Here is a 20,022-nt window from a genome sequence, read left to right as displayed (position 1 = left end):
ACCGTGTACTACACTTTCGTGTTACCTCCGGACAGTACAGTAACACCGCAACTGTCTCCACATACTGAACACCACAGATCGCTACACATTAGTTTATTTTATCCAGCTCCTTAAATCAGAAATTACAGGTGTACATCTATTTATTCATACATCTCCAGTTGAATTTTAAAACATTTTTTTCATTAAATGTGATAAAAATGTACATCATATATAGCATCGATATGAAAATACTGACAATCTTCATTACAAATCTATACCATAGGATTTATCTGGCAAGCAAAAAAAAAACATCGCTCAATCACTTAAAAAAAAAGTCACTTCTTTTGAGGTTGTGCTAATACAACTGTTTTTTTTCACACAAATAATAATTATAATTCACAGTATGGGGAAAAAAAGAAGATAATAATAGTGTCATGTCTTATATGTGTGTCGGATTCTCCTCTTGCTTTAGCCAGAACAGTGAAATCACCTATTGAAATCGTCACCTAATGGGCAATGACATCTACTGTACTGTACCATGAGATGTATGGCCAAAAACAACAATCACGAATGAACAAAAACATACAAGTTATAAAAAAATAAAGTCGTACAATGTGTACAGTGAAAGACAATATGCAAACACATGATTAGAGAATAAATAACGAATGCCGCCATGGTTACAATCCCAGTGTCCTGTGGTTTAAGTAGAGATAGAAAATAAATTAACATTGATTTCTTAAAAAATCTTCCGTTCAGAGAACCATTCATCACTGTGTTTACTGTGGGGAATGAAAGACGCCAGGATCACACCATCACCCACTCTACTATAAAAAGCCCAAAAAGACAGTACCTGGTTAATTTAGTTTGAAATACAATGGCGGACGCACGTGTGTTGTTTTCCAGTCATATATATATTCAGTGTGACAGGCTCATCAGATATTTAAAACAGCAAACACAACTAAAAGTGATAAACATTAATGGATGGTGATTATATGGGTATTACGAGAGCATATTGGCTCAGGTGAAACCAATAGGCATCACTGAAAGAGACTGTGCAAGTCAACAATGTTTCAGTGAGCAATAATGATAACGATATTGCCTTAATTAATAATAGACCATCTGCTCTAACTTCAGGGAGGCAGCGGACAGCAGTCTGTTACGGTAATGGATATTTACACCGAATAAGTGTTGGTGAGCTGCTTCACAAACGAGAGGTAAACGAACTCCGACTCCTTTCTGTGGGATGTGTTCAAGAACACAGAAAAGCCCTCATACGCAATTTAAAGCTGCTGTGTGAACGTTTGTTGGTGAATTCATATACAACTCCACAACCCAAATTTTTGCAAGTCAAGTCGAATCAATTGCATTTATACAGCCCCAAAGCCACAAACTTCCCTCAAAGGTTGAAATTAATTTTCAAACACTATTTGAAAACATTTTTCGACTGCAGCTTTAAAACAAAAAACGATGAACTTTGAAGGATTCTTACACTTGGGGCTGATCTTGTGTTTTTGTGTTGAGAGGAAGCTCAATACAGCCTCGCTTCAATTGGAATGCCAAATGCACACAAGGGCTAAGACCTGCTGTAAATGAGGCAGACCTGCCGCACCTTCAACAAATACAGGAAGTGAATCAGTTTGTGCCCAGTGTACCTGCATGTGTGTGTGTTTCATGCCTCAATCTAACCAGGGTTCACTTTGAGATACAGGCAGTTCATCTATTCTCACCGTGTACCACTCATGTCTGAGGTTGTGTTTGCTATTAGTGTTGCAGTCCAACTATAGCTGTGCCATCTAGGCCCAAAGTCAATATCAAGCATTTGCTCATAGAGTGTAATTAATTGAGTTCAATAGGAATAACGATATATATAGAGAGTTTTTAAGAAAATGGAGCAGAAACACTGGAGAGAACACTTTTCATATGTGAATGTCTCAGGACACATCCAAGTGATCTCAGGGCCTGGACAGACAGAGATAAATATACTTTACAGCACTGGGATTAGATATATTGTGTTGTGGTCCAGACAGAACTGAAGGGGAAGAGAACAAACAAACAAAATAAAATCACACTCACATTTTGACATTTGTACACATGCAGCAGGGGAAATAGCCCTTGTCATGGAAAGGAAAAAAGACTGCAATGTTAAGAAAACTAATTATAACATGTCCCATTCCCAGGTAGGAGCAATTTTATGTGAGTGACTGACGCGCAAACATATGGAATATGGTCATGCTGGAGGATTCTTGTAAAATACAAGGATCCTATATTCAAAAAAATAAACAGAAAGAAAATAGTCAAATGATATAAATCACAGGGGTAGAATTATTAAAAAAACACCAACCATTCAGTCATTAACGCAGCAGGTAGAGAGGAGAAGTTGTTAAAACCATCTGAGCCGAAACAAAAAGCCCAGACTTGTTTTTTGTTTTTTTGTTTTAGCGGTCTATCCTCGAATAAAAATGTCACTCTTATTACAGATCTCAATAACTGGTCGATTGTTGGGCAACGAATTCTGTGGACAGTACTGCAACCGTTGAGCAATGTGATCACCTGGGGGAAGGGAGCATGTAAGGCAGGTAGAAGTAGTGTGGTGCAGGGGTAGATGTGTGGGGTGAAAAGGCAAAAAACACTAAGCATAAACCCAGCACCAGATTGTCAACGAATGCTTGAGTTAAAATCTGTGTCTGTTATGGAACCTGACTTGTTCTCAGGACTTTTACCTTCATCTACTGTATTCATGGGACTGATGAGAAGAAATGGGAGAGAGAAAGAGACTAGAATGCCCTCTAGTGGACATTCAGCATAAATACAGTTTTTGGGTTAAAAACAAGTGCTCCTAGTGGTTTAAAAATAAAGTGGAGAGTAAGGTAGAAGTAACTACACTGTCTTCTTCACTTCTTTCTCTGACAATTCTGTGCATGAAGAACTCGGGGGGGGGGGGGGGGGTCACCACTATGGCACACATGCATAGTAATTGGCATGTAGAGGTGCAGTGTGTGATGCGTAAATGTTCGGATGTACAAACAATTAGCTGTCAGATTTAATATGCACACGCATTATTGTGCTTCTCAGTTACAGTCACAGTATGATGGAACACCAAGTCCCGGGTTTGAACTGCCAGTCCATGGCTCCCCCCCAGTGTGTGTGGAAGTATTTGAGTGTTTGTTTCTCTTGTGTATTTGTTTCCAGTGTTTTGTGTGCGAATGTGGAGTCTACAGAGTTATAACAGTGCCATCTTCCTCCAGGCTCCGCCTCTCCACAGCTCTGTCTGGCGATGGCGTGGTCGAAGGGGCGTTGGCGTAGCTTAGTGATCCACTGCTGCCACTGGCCGGCAGGGTCCCGTTGGCGTTGATGGAATGAGCAGAGGCGGAGGTGGTGACAGTGCGGAGGTTGAGGTGCGGCTCGTACCGAAGCAGCGAGGGCATGCTGTAGTTGGAGGGCGTGCGTCTGATTGGCTCTGCCTCGCCTCCCACCTCGATCACCAGGTCCTCGTCATCCTCGTCGCTCTCCAGCTCCCCGACGGGGAAGTTCTGGATGATGTGCGATGGCATGGAGGCTAACGCACCGACACCACCATGTGATGAGTAACCATAGTAGCTGGCCCCACTGTCTGACGAGCGTCCTGAGCTACCAGAGGCCGCACCTCCTCCTCCTCCGCTGCGAACAACATTGTTCCGCTGGTTGGCAGGCTTCACTGTGATAATGAGGTTGTGGCTGTTGGCGATCATCATGTCTGTCACCTGGTCCAGAGACTTCCCACCCACCTCGATACCGTTCACCTCCAGCACCTCATCATTAACCGCAAGCAGACCGGTGCTCTCCGCCAGCCCGCCAGGCACCATGCGAGAGATGAATATCCCTGGGACCTTCTCCAGGCCTTGTGGAGTGACCCGTACGCTGGAGCCATCGCGGATGTAGAAGCCCAATGGTTTTTCCTGGCCGTGCTTGTACAGGCGAACACGTCGGTGCGTCTCTGGGAGGATGTCCACGTCGATAATGGAAGACACAGGGCGGAAGTCCTTAGGGAGGCTGATGATGACCGGTGGTTTCTTCCTGTTGGCGTCAGGCCGCAGGAGAACAGCAGAAAGCACTGTGTTTTTCTTCCTGGTCAGCGAGTCCGTGCCAAAAGGGTTGTAATCAGCTTCCTCTGCAAAACAGGAAGATAGAGGAAGTAGAGAAAGAGAAGAGGAAGAGAAAAGGGGGAAAGGATGGCAGGAAGCAGAAGAGAAAAACAAAGAAGACGTTAACAAAAGCTGGTTAATTTTCCATTCATATCAAGCTGGGCTCACTATACATGAAGTCGTTATTCAGGCTGACATTCTCTTGCATCATGTAGTTTCAGCAGAATGGATAATGCTTTTGTAACAGAGCAGCTCTCAGCCTCAGGTGTCACTGCAGGCATCTGTATTAGACACACACACACACACACACACACACACACACACACACACACACACACACACACACACACACACACACACACACACACACACACACACACACACACACACACACACACACACACACACACACACACACACACACACACACACACACACACACACACACACACACACACACACACAACACGCTGATCCCCACAACTCCCCTCAGGTCGCACTGATGCAAATGCCACAGCAGCCAAACAGGCGCTAAGGCCGACTCCTTCATCAGCACTCTGCGACTGCAGCGCACAAATTAGCCTCCATATGCCACGTGCAGCATTGCAGTTGCATTTGGTGCACAGGGAAGCTGTTTTATGGATTTAATGAGCATATGGTTGGTGTTGGCAAGTCCTGTTCCTCGCCAACAGCTTTTGAAAGACCAGTTTGGCAGTTGGAGAAAACAGGCTTATTTCCTTTCATGTGAGAGTTTGATGATGATCATATCTGTCCAGTTAGCAGCTAGCATAAAGACTGGCAGCACAGCAGGGGATTACGCTCAGTCCAAAAGTGAATGAATCTGCCAAGCAGCATCTTCAGAGCTCACTAACATTACATCTTACAGAATACAGATGTGTAAAAAAAGACACGTTCATGTTTTACAAGGTGTTAAGAGCCGCAGTACTTCGTGGCAGGGAGCATTGACTTGCTGTCACCTCGACAAACCCTTTTGCTGTTTTCACACTATACATTAAACTGACTATGTATGTGAGCTGTAAGAGGTGCTGGCAAGTCGATTTTATAAACTGTGGACAGAGCCAAGAGCCAAGCTCGCCATGTCCTTTAGTCTTTAAGCTAAGCTAAGCTAACTGTCTTCTGGCTGTACCTTAGTATCTAAAGTGGCGTGAAATCTTCCAGATTTCAGTGTTGGCTGATTTGGGTGCAAATAAGACACCACAGGTCACAGAACTCTGGGGGCAGCAAAACTATTATTGTCGTTATAATAGAGAAGTCGGGCTACAATTGGCTCTTTTCCATCTCTCTGAGAGCCACAGTGATCCGAGTGAAGCCAATGCAGAAGTGCCTAAAACCTGTATTCTCTGAAATGACCAGTAGAGGGTGACTCCACAAGTTGCAAAAAGTTTCTGTAGAAGTCTATTTAAATAAGTGCTTCTCACTTGATTTACAAAGTCGGAAAACATTTTCCTGAGTAGTTTATGGTCTCTTTGGCTAGTGCCATGTTAATTTTGTAAATTATGTTTTCATTTAGAGTAAAATAAACGATAAAGCACCGTATACATTGGGGCATGGATACAGCGTGATTGACAGCTGGTATCGTCCAATAGGTGCAGGTTGCAGGTGTAGGTGGATGTGCATTGGACAAGTTCTAAGTCCCCCTGGGGTGATAATAAAGATCCCTGGTCCTTGAATATCATGGTCATATTTTAGCTGCATGCGTCACTGGGATCATGCCACTAAACTTCTATGGTATGTGCATTTTGCAGTGGAAGTGTGTACATGTACACACTCAGGCCACTATAGACTTTAACCCAGCATGGCTCATATTAACACTAGAACAATGGGCTGGACATGTAAGGGAGGGAAAAACTGGACCTTGGCTCTCTAATAGTTAACCAGCATGATATAAGCAGCTGAACATTAACAGGACTTCCAATTTCTTTTTCGGCTGGTCTCACTCAAGTTTTTGTATGGTTTTGTATGGTGTTATTTTTAACATCTTTCTTCTAATTATGTCCCAAACTTTATCACCTTTCACATATACCTCAATTTTAGACATTTAACGGCACTTTGAAATCTCTGTTTTTAGATGAAAGTTGATCTATTAATAGAGCTCTGGCAATCTTACACTGAATACTTCTGTATCCTATTTGTCTCTTCTTCTTCTCGTTTTGTGAGTTGTAATCTCGGGTGGCTGATAAAGAGTCCAGCCCTCACGTTCTGACAGGTACGCACCCCACCGCTCCCCCCTCCATCCCTAAAACCAAAACAAAGGAGCGATTGTCCCGAGAAAGAGCGACAGTCTCGCATTTCAGTTCCCATGGGGCACAAGTCTAGAGTGTACACATTTGCTATATCTTTGCCAGCTTCCTACCTTGGTATGAGCCAACTACAAAGGGGAATATAGCAACAGTTGCTTCATAAGGCTGCGTGAGGTCAAAATGCTAAAACACATGTTAGACTACCCAAGCGCCATTCCTGTTGTAACTGTTCTTTCTAATGCACACAAACAACACGGTCATAAAAGGAGCATAAGGGGTGTACAGGTGGATGGTACACAACACTTGCACGTGTGCACGCACACGCACGCACACACACACACACACACACACACACACACACACACACACACACACACACACACACACACACACACACACACACACACACACACACACACACACACACACACACACACACACACACACACACACACACACACACACACACACACACACACACACACACACACACACACACACCTTCCATCACTGACACAAGGGTTGCTCTTGCAGTGCAATCATGCATAGGAGTAGGCAACCCTCCACATCTCATTTCACTCTCTCTAGTCTTCCTTTCATCTAAACCATCCCTCAATCTCGAGCATATGAAAGACCTGACAACAGAAAGTTGAGGGAAAAGAATGTGATGGTCCCTCAGGGCCACTCACAGGCCCACACACAAACGACAAGGAGATGCTGTTCTAGCGTCAAATGGTATAAGGGTGCAGTTTCTAGTCTAGTGTGACTCCACCCACACACATGGAAACGACATATGCAAGCATCTGCAAGCCCATACAAGCAGGCATTAATTTGAACACATATCGCACACACACAGAGTACATGGGTATCTATAAGGTTTATCTGTGGTTAGTTGATGCCTGAGCCCTAATGAACAGCAGCGCTGAGGAACACAACACACTGAAACATTATAGCTCACTAGCGCACACAAGCAATGCTCTCAGTCTAATTGGCTACAAAGGCCTATAGGCAAACCATAATGTAAACACACACAAACACACACTGTTCCTCATTTGGTAAAGAACAAATTATCATATTTTTTTTCTATTTTAAACACAAGACTCCACACTATCCACAGAAAGACTGGAAATCAGGAGCACCGGGACGGTCGCTCTTTGGGCCACTTGAGCAGGCTTTTTTTTTTGCTTCCATCTCACAGAGAGAGCACACCAATCCCTCGCTGTTAGCATCTGAAGGTAGCTAGCAAAGCCAAGTGACTTGAAGTCATCGGATATAAGAAGCTTTGTCAAAAGAAAGGATGATGGCAACAGATGTAGGTGATGCTGGAGGAAGAGTTACCTCCTATTGGTGAAGCAGTGGATGAGTCAGGACGTGAGAACAATTCCAGGTTTTTCTTTAGCTGTCATGCTGCTAGCTCAGAGTTCTCCAAGAGACCTATTCTATAGCCCGTGGATTTAGCGTCCTTGCTAGCGCGTCTGTCTCACCTCTCGGAGGTTGTGAGTTCTAGGCCTCGAGGTTTGAGGACGGATACTATATTGAATCATTCTTTCCCCAGATTTTTTCATAAATGGCACCACAAGGTGCACATATATCATGCGCGCTTTTATACTGTGCAGCACCCCTCAGCAAAAATATGTTCCCACGCGCCTGATAGAGACCGATTAAGAGTAGGACAGGGCCACTGACGTCACCTATATTGGAATAGTGTAACGTTTTGGGATGAGGTTTTGACGTTCTGTACCTTTTTATGTTGAACAAAAATGTAACGTGGCTTCAATAAATTACTACTCAAATTAAGGAGCTAATTGGCCACACATGCAAATGTTTTTAGCTTACATGTTAGCATATCTTTGTTTCAGCAACTCAGGTTGACATTAGGACAGGTTTTTTATTTTTCGAGGCATTTTTCAGTTTGCACATGTAGCTAAAACGTTTTACATTAAGACTATGTTATAAATGTGTGTATGAAAGATGTCAGCAGTTACCAGGCAGAGAGGGTTAAAGGAAACATGCTATTGGTTCCATTCAGGCAAATGCAGGATCCAGCGTTTTCGGGGGTTGACCTGTACTTGAGACTAAAGGTGATGGTATCTAGTGTTCAATATAACACTACCAATTCTTCTGGTTAGCATTGCTAAAGCGCCCTCTTTACTCTGACAAATACCAAGACAGTCTGTCCATACTTGGGGAATTATTCACAAACGCTGAAGAGAAAATATAATCTTCAACCCTGCACTTGCCATGGCTCTGCACAGGTTATGTATTCCAACTATGCAATGGCTTCTTTTATTTGCCACACTTTGAATAGAGTCAGTGAAGAGCAGTGGAAGCAAAGCAACAGAGGAGAAACTGACAACCCAGCAACACATCGTCACAAGTGAGGCCACACGAAACGTTGCCTCGTCATCCTTCTCTGTACTATGTAACTTCACACACACACACACACACACACACACACACACACACACACACACACACACACACACACACACACACACACACACACACACACACACACACACACACACACACACACACACACACACACACACACACACACACACACACACACACACACACACACACACACACACAGGGTGAACAGCTAATGCATCTCCCTCCTGACATTGAAGGGATGAAGAAAACTCCGGGATGGGAAGGGGATGTCACTTGTGTGGACTGGTTGGATTGGTTGCACACATCATCTTCCTCAGTGCTCTATTCTTTACACACTCTGGACACATCACGGTCAAACTGTGGACTTTGGTTTTTAAAGACCCTGTGTCTCAGAACAAGAGGAATGTGCTGGCAATTCAGAACACGCCACAGCCACTGACACCATTAGCTCTATCCCCAACAACTTATTTTGACCAAAAACATCCATGGAAACAATATTGTTGTTTTGTTTTTTTAAATGAGAAAATGTATCTTGTGTGCTGTACACATTGAAAAAAAACGAACTGGGTGTATTTCTGTAGTGCTGCACCTTTTTTTAATTGACAGAAACCCAGCTCTAGTAGCACACTCTCATTACACCTACGTTATACAATTATGATGACACGCGATGACGAGGCTCTGGGTTTCCTTGTCGCGTAATGACTCTCAACAACAACGACACCAACAATCCATTACTTCCTTGTACTTGTAGTGGGGGCTGTGTTCGGAAAACCTGATACTGCGTCCAGGTGAAACAACACGACCCGATAGGAGCCCTGTGACTGTCACAGTACTACTAATACTATCACTACTACAACTACCACTGCTTTTACTACTAATACTGATAGTCTTAATGTAAAAGTAGAATATTTCCCTGTATGACATGACAAAACAATTCACCACTACTATCGCTACTACTATGCTTGGATAATTACAGGTACAATGAAAACAGATGAATGAAAAAGGTGGATAAATATGGATAAGTGGTGCCCCAGCTAAAAGCAAAAGATTTTTAATTTGTATATCATGAATAACGAATGCTGCCAGTGAAACCAGTCTACAGTATCCCAACATAACACGCGTCTCAACAATCAGAGTGTCAAAAAATCACAAAGACAAAAGAAAAGCAAGGTTGTGATTCTCTGGAAACAGTCAGGTTTGTTGATGACAAGGGTTGGACAATTACCACACAGCCGGTGCCACGGTGTTCCAGACACAGAACGATACACGAGGGGGAGTGTATGGGGGGTGCAGTTGAGAAAAACCAGAGGTGAAGTTAAACTTAAGATGTGAAACAGGCAGGAGTGGGAGAAATACAGCAAATAAACACACAGGACAGAGAGAGAGAGAGAGAGAGAGAGAGAGAGAGAGAGAGAGAGAGAGAGAGAGAGAGAGAGAGAGAGAGAGAAGAAAGAAAAAACTTTCAAAGGAGTACATTCCCGGAGGGATACTATTCCTGGTGTGGTGCGCATAACTCCCTGGCACAGCCCAGATAAAAAAAACTGCCTTGTTGCTGCTGATAAGAGAAAGAAGTGGAATGAGTGAGGTCAAAGGGAGAGTGCTGAGCGGAAAGGACGGAATAGAAAAAATAAAAAAACGTAGTCAATACAGTCTGTTTAGTCGACCAATATGTGTGAGGTGTCTGGGAAAGAGAGACGCTGTGGAGGCAGAGACAAAGCCTTGATATGTAATTGAGCTGACAATTTGAAGAATGACTTGCTAAATCCATAATTAATAAAAGGACTCTGTTCACAGACATTAGCCTGTTTCCAGGCCTCCTCATATAATCTCACTCATGAATTCACTATTACACTCATCAGTCCTGCTTTATTACTCTGTCTTGACACGGGTCATTTATCAGAAAATAAAAAAACTAAAATCTACACTGCAGGGGAACTCATCTTTGGTGAAGCAGTATGTAATGTACAATCATCACAGCTTACCACAGAGATTAATGCAGCAGTAACACATTTCATGTGCCAGTCTACACTGTACTATTTACAGCATTTCTCCTGTCCTGTGTGCATGTTTGCATCTCGTCACTGCGGTATGAAGCAGTTCCATCAATTTCTTTTGTGCTGGCATAGACACTGCTCTCTTTCCTCTGCAATAACTCCTCACCCTCCAATTGTGTTAAATTCCTTACTTTAATCTGTCCTTCATTCACTACAGTCCATCTCTCAGCTTCTCCACCTGTCCGTCCCCCTTGGTCTTGCAGAGTCGCCCCTTTCTGCCCCATTATCCTTCTCTTCCCTTGAACTGCTCTGTCTGTCTGTCTGTCTGTCTGTCTGTCTGTCTGTCTGTCTGTCCTGTCAATGCTGGGATTTGTAAAGATGCTTCCAAGGCTAGATCAAGCACAGAACTTTGAAGCCAGCACAGGGTTGGGGGGGCTATCTGCTGAGGAACAAGAGCTTGTCCAGGACAACAACTTGATGAACAGGACCGGGAAGACAAGTATGGATTTGGTGAGGGACTGAAAAATGAAGCTAGGACTCAGTGTGGGTCATGGAGACTGGGCTGGTAATGGCAGAGTACAGCTGGTGCTTGGACTCAGGGCACCTGGAAAAAATAATGTGCCTAGGGCTGAGGCTGGATTTGAACTTGGGACAGGGAAGGGTAGTGGACCGGGGGCAGGTCATTTGGGTAGGATGTAGACTTCAGTGCCGTGTTATTTCAAAGAGGCGGAGTCAGGGGCATGGTGGCTGGATCTGGGTCTGATAAACCAAGCCTTCATATATATATATATATATATATATACACACACACACATATATATATATATACACACACACATATATATATATATACACACACACACATATATATATATATATACATATATATATATATATATTTAAAATGTCAATAATTCCTAAAAATGTCGTAATCAAACCCGACTAATAAATGTATAATAGACTTGATATTTTACAGTTTAATCATATACTTAATCATTAATAACTATAAATAAATAAAACACATAAAACCAAATATACAGAATTAATATGAAGAGAAAAATTACATTCAGTTGATACAGGCTTAGATCACAAAGACTAAACTTCGCTGCTTCAGTTTCACAGTCCTGGTATTGTACATGCTGTTCCACTGTCATGCTCACATTGCTAACCGGTACACTTGTAAACAAAGAAGCTGTCATTAATTTTATTAACGACACCCATGCTTTTCCTACTGTGACAAGTCAAACGTCCTGCATGCTGTGAGACAAAAACCTATCGGTGCATATTTCAAAGGCCAGGGAGAACTTATCTTGATCCTAGCTCATAACTCAGAATTTGCCCTTGGAAACACTTACTTGGAAACACTTTCATTAGAATCATTAGGTAGGGATCTCATTACAGCCAGTGTGGACAGGAAACAATAAAAACAATATATAACCTTTTCACTATACATACGGTCATGCGGTTGTCATTTTGACTCTGAATGTAGAAAGGATAAGTGACATAGTTAGTAAAAAACAGTGGTAGCAGTTAAGCAACAGTGTTTGGGAGCATGTCAGAGCCTTCTGGTTCCTGCCTGCTAGCCTGGGTAAATAGGCCGGACTGGTGTGCTAAAAGAGATTCACAGATAAGCACATCACTTATCGTGCTTCATATCAGTGCCGCTGTAGCAAACAGCCCAAGGGACAGAGAGAACAGAGAGATTGTGTTTTTAAATGAAACCTCAGCAATAAATAACAGCCAAAAAAAAAGATGGCACACATTGTTACTGTATTCTGACATGTCATAAGGGAATGGTTAGCAATTTTCTACTATGACTGCCACCAAGGATTTTCTTCCTTTGATCATGGAGTGGAAACACAAATCAAGTCTTAGGCAATCTTCATATAATAATGTCAACACAGTACACTTATCGCTCAGAAAATGTCCATACCATCCTAGGTCAAAACCAGTGGATTAGCTCCAAATGGGCTAATCCCTCCCTCTATCCATTAATCGACTCTAACCAACTCTGAGCTGAAACATTCTGATAGACTCTATGACAGAGAGCCTGGACCACCGATGCCCCCCCACCACTCTTTTTCCATGTAAGCCAACCTCACTCCATCTTGGTATAAAAGGGCAGAGAGTAAGGTTTAAGCCAGGCCTTGTCAGGCCTTGCGCTCGCTCTCATTTTAAATGTTCAATGGCTCCCCGTTTCTTTCACCCTCTCTCTCTGTCCATCTCCACCCCTTGTTGACTGAGCCCTGGTCTGCTGTCCAGTCTGGCCTGTTGTCCTGTCCAATCTAGCCAGCAGACATGATCAGAGGCTGGCCACATTCCACCCAAAATGCCCCCCTCCCTCCCTCCATCTCTCTCTCTCTTTATTTATTTCTCTCCCACCCTCCCCAGCTTGGGCCTCATTCAGCATTCTTCCATCACTAATACTATTCCCACTATCCTCTCTCTCTCTCTCTCTCTCTCCCTCCCTCTCTCCCTCCCTCCCTCCCCCCCCCCTCTCTCTCTCTCCCTCTCTCTCTCCCTCTCTCTCTCTCTCCCTCTCTCTCTTTCTCCCTCTCTCTCTCTCTCCCCCTCTCTCTCCCTCCCTCCCTCTTGTTGCATTCCTATCACACTTGCACTACTCCCTCTCTATTCCCCACATCTCTAATTACACGCCTTGCCAAAACAATGCCTTATACATTACTCCCTCTTTTAATACTGTTTACTCTCTCTCTCTCTCTCTCTCCCTTTCATCCTTCCAAGGCTCTTATTAGGCCAAAGACATGTTCCTCCTCCATGCGTTCCTCCACCAGTGCTATGAATCCATCGTTACCCTCACTCATTACATGCATCATCCGGGGGGAATCATTTGTGCTCTGTGGACAACTTTAGCTCCTTGGCAGGGGTGGCCGATTATCATTTTCTCAGATCACGCTCTTAAACTGCTCTCCTGCCATGCTTGGAGGGAGACGACGTCTATTGCACCTGCCAGCACTTTGTCTCTCCCGCTTTAATCCTTTCGTCTCAAGCCTGCAGCATAAATCTCTCCTTCCGTGCTCATTCTGACTTTATGCTTTGTCTCTTTCATCTAAAACTTTTTCTCCACCACTCTCTTTGTCTCATCTGGCTCTCCTCCAACTGTCGCACTCGCAGCTCATCCCTGTCACTACTCACCTACGGCATCACTCCCCTTCATTAATCTACAGACTTTGTACAGTACATTGTTTATTACACTCTGAGATGCTGGTGTTATCCCACTCCTACTGCTTGCTTTGCAGGGTGGGTAGACTTTGTCTGTGTACATTTCCCTTTCTGTGGCCGAATGACTCATTCACTGGTGACTAATTACCAAGACGGTCCCTGCTGGGATATGCAAATACGAGCATTCCTGTCCCTCTCCATACCTTTCCCCTCTTGTGAAGGGTGAAATCGCTGAAACGGTGCGAGCAATATCACTAAACAAACCCACACCCTGAGAGAGACCGTACAAACAGCAGCCACCAACACATGGAAGAGAACCCTAAAAAGCAAAGAATGTTCTGGATGACCGATGGAATCACTTGAACCGAGGAAAATCTCCTCAGAAAACTAAGTGTACAGCCAATCAAACACAAACCCAGGCATGTCTAAAAGTTTCCCTGATGTCAGTTTTGCTTGTATCAGAAACGTTCCCTGAACTGTAACATTGAATACTTCCTCTGAATGGAAGTCAAGAGGCCAACATGGCCAACTACAATATCATAAAGGCAACAATGCAATTCTCCTGAAACTTTTTGCAATCCAATAGAATGATTTACTGTCTACTGTATGTACAAATATTAATAAAAGTGTGTGAAGCACATGGACCACACACTGCAAAACTTATCACATCAATCTTGGAATATTTGTAGTGATTATAAAATGTCAGCCAGAGCTGGAGTGATAAATCAGACAGGCCACTACATCTTGCAGCTGCAGTTAGTCCAAAACAGAGTTCACACCAGCGTTCACTACATTATCCTGGCTGTTTGTCAAAACCAGACTTCATCTAAGTATCCTGTTGTTTAGCAAGAAAGCCATTTTCTCTGGTAAACCCACATTCTTTTTGGCTCAGCTTAATTATATGAACCAAAAACATTAACATAGGAATGTTGAGACGGGTCCGTGGTCTCTTCTGAGACCTAAAACAAGATATTTAATGTATACCACTCTATACAGTGTTCTCACATTGAAACCTTTTCCCAACCTACACAACATCTGATCCAAAAAGACTGTCATCTTATATTCCTCTTGAGATCCTTATTAAGTTTTAATGTTAAAAAACGTACGGAAATTTGATGCATCACGAATCATAATCATATTTTTTTTTAATCTAAAATTTTGATATTGGTAGTGGCTTCAAAAGAAAAAAATCCGGTGGGCTATAATCTCAACATCTACCTTTAATCACTGCGCTGCTGTTGTGAAGATCTGTTACTGGTTTTCACTTGAAAGCAAATTGCTCATTATCACAATACTCCAACAATACTCTGTGGAAGACAAGGTGTTAGGATAAACTTACTTGGGACTACCATAAGGCCGGATGTGAAAGCGAAATATCTCATTATCACAATACTCCAACAATACTCTGTGGAAGACAAGGTGTTAGGATAAACTTACTTGGGACTACCATAAGGCCAGATGTGAAACATCCAAGCCACCAACCAGCTGGCAACAGCTGCTCTTTGTCAGCATTTAAAAGCAGCACTCGCTGACAAAAATACACTCTATATTATTCTAAAGAGAAACTAACATCAACACTACTCAATGGGCCATTTTTTCGTTGACGGCTGACTAATGACCACAATGTTCTCCATTTACACTGAGCTTAGCAAAACAGTGTGAACCAGGAAATAGCTCTGAGCAGCTATCAGTGAATCATGATGTTCTATCTGGACTGGGTAAGTCATATTCTTTATGATTCTCATTCTATTTATGGACGAAAAGAGTAGTGTATAGTTTGTATTTGGGTTGTGTCTGACACATACAATACTCACACTTGCTCATTAGCTACGGCTGCTTGAGGATCTCAAACAAACTGAAATGACAAATGAAGCAGGAGTCAGACAGACCACTTGTGTTTTCAAGTCTGAATGCTAGTGGTCCTGCTCCCAGCATGCTTTGCCGCTCTCAACAGCCTTAAAGAGACTCCAGCCCTGTTAATCCACCTATGAACGGGCCTCTTCAGTGTCGCCATGACAACCGATAAACAGTGGACACCTCACTGCTAGTTCAATAGCCATCAGCGCATTGTTCATGGACGGAGGCCAGGGCGTAGTTTGCCGAGATGTACCCGTGTGTGTTGAAGCAATTTTGGAAATGACCGGCAGAGACGCGCTGCACACGGGGACGAACACTCGCTCCATTTTCGGCGGTGAACAATGCAACAATAATGGCTGATCAGTAATGTAGTGATGATGCATAAACAACAACAATGTAGCCATTATTGAAGACCCAGACCACAACAATACAACAACAGATGCCAACAGCCGAACATCCCTGCCTCTGTCCGTACACCAGCTGCACACACAGAGCACCTATCCTGGGAGACACACAGACTGGGTTTAGTCTTCCAGACAAATAACACCACATGACACACAGGGACTGAACTGTCATCATTTTAACAGAAGGGATCCGTAAGATACATGTTTATAATCACAGAGAGCGAGTCTTGTTATCATTCTCTCCAAACTAACTATGACCCACAGTGTTAACTAGTGTGAAATCCTGCTCTACGGCAATAATAACCAATTCTAACTACTGACCATCACTTACATAATCAATCATTTTACTGTCTCAAAAGAACAAAGTAGCTGTCTGATAGTATTATCGTCCAGCTCATGTCTGTAAGACTGTAGTGCAAACTGTAGTGCTCTAAATACAAACTGGTTTAGTGGAGTTACTCAGCAGTCAGGAGATAAAGACTGCACAGGTTAGACGTGACCCTCCCACGATGACCCTCCACCATCACCTTCCTCTTATGCTGCTGATAACATAAACAAGTTTGGTGTTGCAGATCCTACTTTAACAACAAACACGGTCATCATGACAAAAACAGTTATCACAAAAACAATTTCTCCACAGCAATTCATGTTATTCTGTCAGTCATTTCGCACAAAATTTAAAGACTTTCCAGATAAACAGCACTGAGTGCTCAGTGTTAGAAATGCTCTGGCCTGACCAACCTTACTTGGCCCCAACAAAGGGAAGCCATTAACTCACAATATAGCCATCACTGGAGATAATAACTGCAGATAGATAATAAATGATCTATAAGCTGCCAATTTGCTGCATCTGCACACTGCAGAGCCTTTTAAGCTGGGACGAAATGGTGCTTGATAGGGGGGCGGGGTGGTAGCTTACTCAGGAGGGAAACCTGGGTCTGAGGGCAAGAGGTCTGTAGGGGGTTGTGGCTGCATTAGCGTTAGTGTACGACTCCTGGCTTTGTTCTACGTATCTCCTCTACAAGGCCAGTGCATGACCGATGTGGGATGCCTGCATGGCTGTTTTCGTGTTTTTGTATGTGTGTGTGTGTGTGTGTGTGTGTGTGTGTGTGTGTGTGTGTGTGTGTGTGTTTTGTTTGTGTGTGTGCGCGCGCAGCAGTGAGCCCAGCATGGGGGCTAGTGTCTGGAGCGTGTAATTGAAACATGGTCCCATGCAGCGCTACACAGTGACCCCACTAATCTCCTCCTGACAAAGTGGCTTAGCTTCTATAGGGTCATATGGCACAGCGAGGCGGCTTAAACACAACAGCGCGAGCAGCCCGCCCTGCCACAGCCAGCAGACCCAGGGGTGCTCCCAGCATTCAACAGGTCCGTCCTACCCTTGCAGTTATTTATTTATTTTTCAGCCAACATCTCAGCAAGGTCACTGACCTTTTACTTCTTGGGACAGTAGTGGGACTCCAAATGACAGCCAAGGGATTCAGTAGTTTGGTTGCAATGACAGCTCAATGTGGACAAAATCCACAGCAAACATGCAGCCCAACAAAGACAATGCAATATGATACTGACACATCGTCATTTTATCTTTTTTGTTTTATTATCTAGACAAAATACACAGCTTTATAACATCTTCTCCTATACCATCTTATCAAGTTGCATTTTTTTTGGCTTCTTCACAGGAAAGCATTATCTCATCTGACAAACGAGTGGAACAAGGTCTCTTAGCACACACACTTCCTCTGTGCCTTACCTTTCCTCTGCAGGAACAGCCTGAGTAGAGGGCTGGCAGTGGAGATGGCCTTGTGGTAGTTGTCATCGTTGTTGATGGGCAGCAGGTCGCCGTGCACGTCAGCATAGCCCACCAGCAACTCCACGTTGGGGATGCGGTGCACGTGCTGCAGGAGGCCATAGAACTCATCGAATCGGCCCGGCTTTGACCGATCCAGAGAGAAACGACGGAACTCTGCACCAAACTGAGGTGGGACAGACGAGTATACACGTGAGGACAAAAAAATACACACATGGCTTAGAAAGACAAGGAGAAGGAGTCCAATATAAGTGCCAGAAAAAAAAATTGTGTGACACAGGTAGAAAGCCTATCCATCCGATGCATGCTATTTAAAGGGTCAGAGATTTGGGACTGTGAGGCAGACACTGCACTGCACAGTTAGAATCGCAAGACACCACATGTGACGAATTATTAATGTAGACCGTGGGACATGTGTGTCCCTGTCTTTCGTGTTCAAGACTGTGCTGTGAAATTAAGCTGCCTGACCGAATGTGTGGAAACGTGATGAAGGTATCAGCACACACATGCAGAACCACAAAACACACTGCTGGCTTCTGAGTAAAGTCATAACCCGTGGTGATGTGAATGGATCAATGGCTGCTCGGGATGCCCGGTCTCTGGCTCAACGCCCCCATTGGTGGTGTTGATAAGTGTTGTGGTTACTGTTGCGCAGCACTGACAAAAGATGATCTACTCTTCACTGCCAACACGGACTGCAGACATCTAATGCGCTGGAGCAAAGCAGAAAATCGTATTAATTACAGGTAAGGAAGCAGACTGCGGGTCACAGGCCTGCGTCTTGAGCATGTGAAGACAAAAACAGTTTTAAGTGACCCTGCACTGGAGCGCTAAAGGGCAAATAATAACACTTTGCGTGAAGTGATTGGGAGGGGGCAAACAGACAGGTCACCGTTTGAGTCAACATATATAACTGGCACTTAACACTAGTTGGGAGCAGCAAGCTGCGGCCTGAGGGGCCCATTCCTCAGCACGATCGTCACCACGCCACAGCTGCCCGTGGCGGAGGGAGCCGCGGGCCCGCGACAGGCCGAGTGACACCTGCGAGCAGGCGAACACGACACGACAAGCAGCTTTCAACTGGCTTATTACACATAAACATCTTGTGAGTTGGGTGAACTTTCCCACTGGATTGTGTTGAAACTAAAACGTCATTCAAACTCTGCGCCAAGTATTCTACGGGGGAAAAAAAGAGCAGGGATGGAGGACGTGGGGGCTGTGACAGGTGACACGGGCTCACTGTGGCGTCAGCTGACGAGAACCTCCAGCTCCAGAACTCACAAGCTAGCTTATCAAACTTACCGGCGTGGAATCGAAACCGCACCACGAAACTAGCGTCAAAGTTTGAAATGTGGCGAGCTACTGGCGAGCTAGTCCGAGTAGCAGCGCCTGTGTTGACTAGTTAAGCTTCTAGCTGGTGTCTTGTGGTAATTTGTGCGACAGCGTAACTTGCTATCAAACCACTTAGCAGGCTAAATTAGCCGAAACAGTGGCGGCAGAGAAGAGTAAAGGCTCGAAATGGAGCGAGTGAAGTGACCGAGAAGAATCCATATGCACCTTGCTCTTCACCTCCACGGCGCTCAGTGAACGGTTGCTCGGCACTCGGTGGTTTTTGTTCATGTTTCGCTAGCAGCGGGACCGCCGCCGGACCACTCACGCACTCGCCCTGTTCCTGCCGCCGCCGCCGCCGTGTTTCCAAACACCGTATGTGTAGAGGAGCAGTTATTTCCCCAGTAAACACGGACTGTCCCACGACTCCTCGACGTCCCGGCTGCTTCGTCTCTCCAAGAATGTGACGACCGCTGCCAACCAGCCCGGCTCAGCCCGGAAACTTATCTCCTGTCATATTTACTGATGCCGGAGCTGCGACAACACAACTATAACGCACTGTGCGCGCGGTTTACCTTTGCTTCCAACTCTGCCGCTGTGTGCGTGTGTGTCAGGAGAGTTCGACGACGTCGGACTTCAAAATAAAAGACGCGGCCTCTGTCTTTCTGTTTCGACTTCAAAATAAGAGCCCTC

The 20,022-nt window shown here is 44.3% G+C and overlaps 1 protein-coding gene across 1 annotated transcript; it reads right to left on the bottom strand.

Moving 5' to 3' along the window:
- Positions 1–78: 78 nt before the first annotated feature.
- Positions 79–19,953, bottom strand: pard6b (par-6 partitioning defective 6 homolog beta (C. elegans)). Its single transcript, XM_035645250.2, has 3 exons — positions 19,558–19,953; positions 17,944–18,166; positions 79–4,126 (listed from the first exon to the last, which is right to left on the bottom strand). Exons 1-3 carry the CDS (start codon positions 19,618–19,620, stop codon positions 3,192–3,194), a joined length of 1,221 nt encoding a protein of 406 aa, XP_035501143.1. The 5' UTR covers positions 19,621–19,953; the 3' UTR covers positions 79–3,191.
- Between the last annotated feature and the right edge of the window lie 69 nt (positions 19,954–20,022).

This window comes from Scophthalmus maximus, chromosome 3 (assembly GCF_022379125.1).
Source record: "Scophthalmus maximus strain ysfricsl-2021 chromosome 3, ASM2237912v1, whole genome shotgun sequence".
Taxonomy (NCBI): Eukaryota; Metazoa; Chordata; class Actinopteri; order Pleuronectiformes; family Scophthalmidae; genus Scophthalmus; species Scophthalmus maximus.
The sequence above is the reverse complement of the archived record's forward strand: the minus strand, read 5'-3'. Positions and strand labels throughout refer to the sequence as shown.

Coding starts and splice junctions, on each gene's coding strand:
- pard6b (XM_035645250.2), bottom strand. CDS start 19,620: ATGAACAAAAACCACCGAGTGCCGAGCAACCGTTCACTGAGCGCCGTG. Junction 18,167..19,557: donor CCGTGGAGGTGAAGAGCAAG/GTGCATATGGAT, acceptor GTCCCACCTCAG/TTTGGTGCAGAGTTCCGTCG. Junction 4,127..17,943: donor GCTGTTCCTGCAGAGGAAAG/GTAAGGCACAGA, acceptor CCTGTTTTGCAG/AGGAAGCTGATTACAACCCT.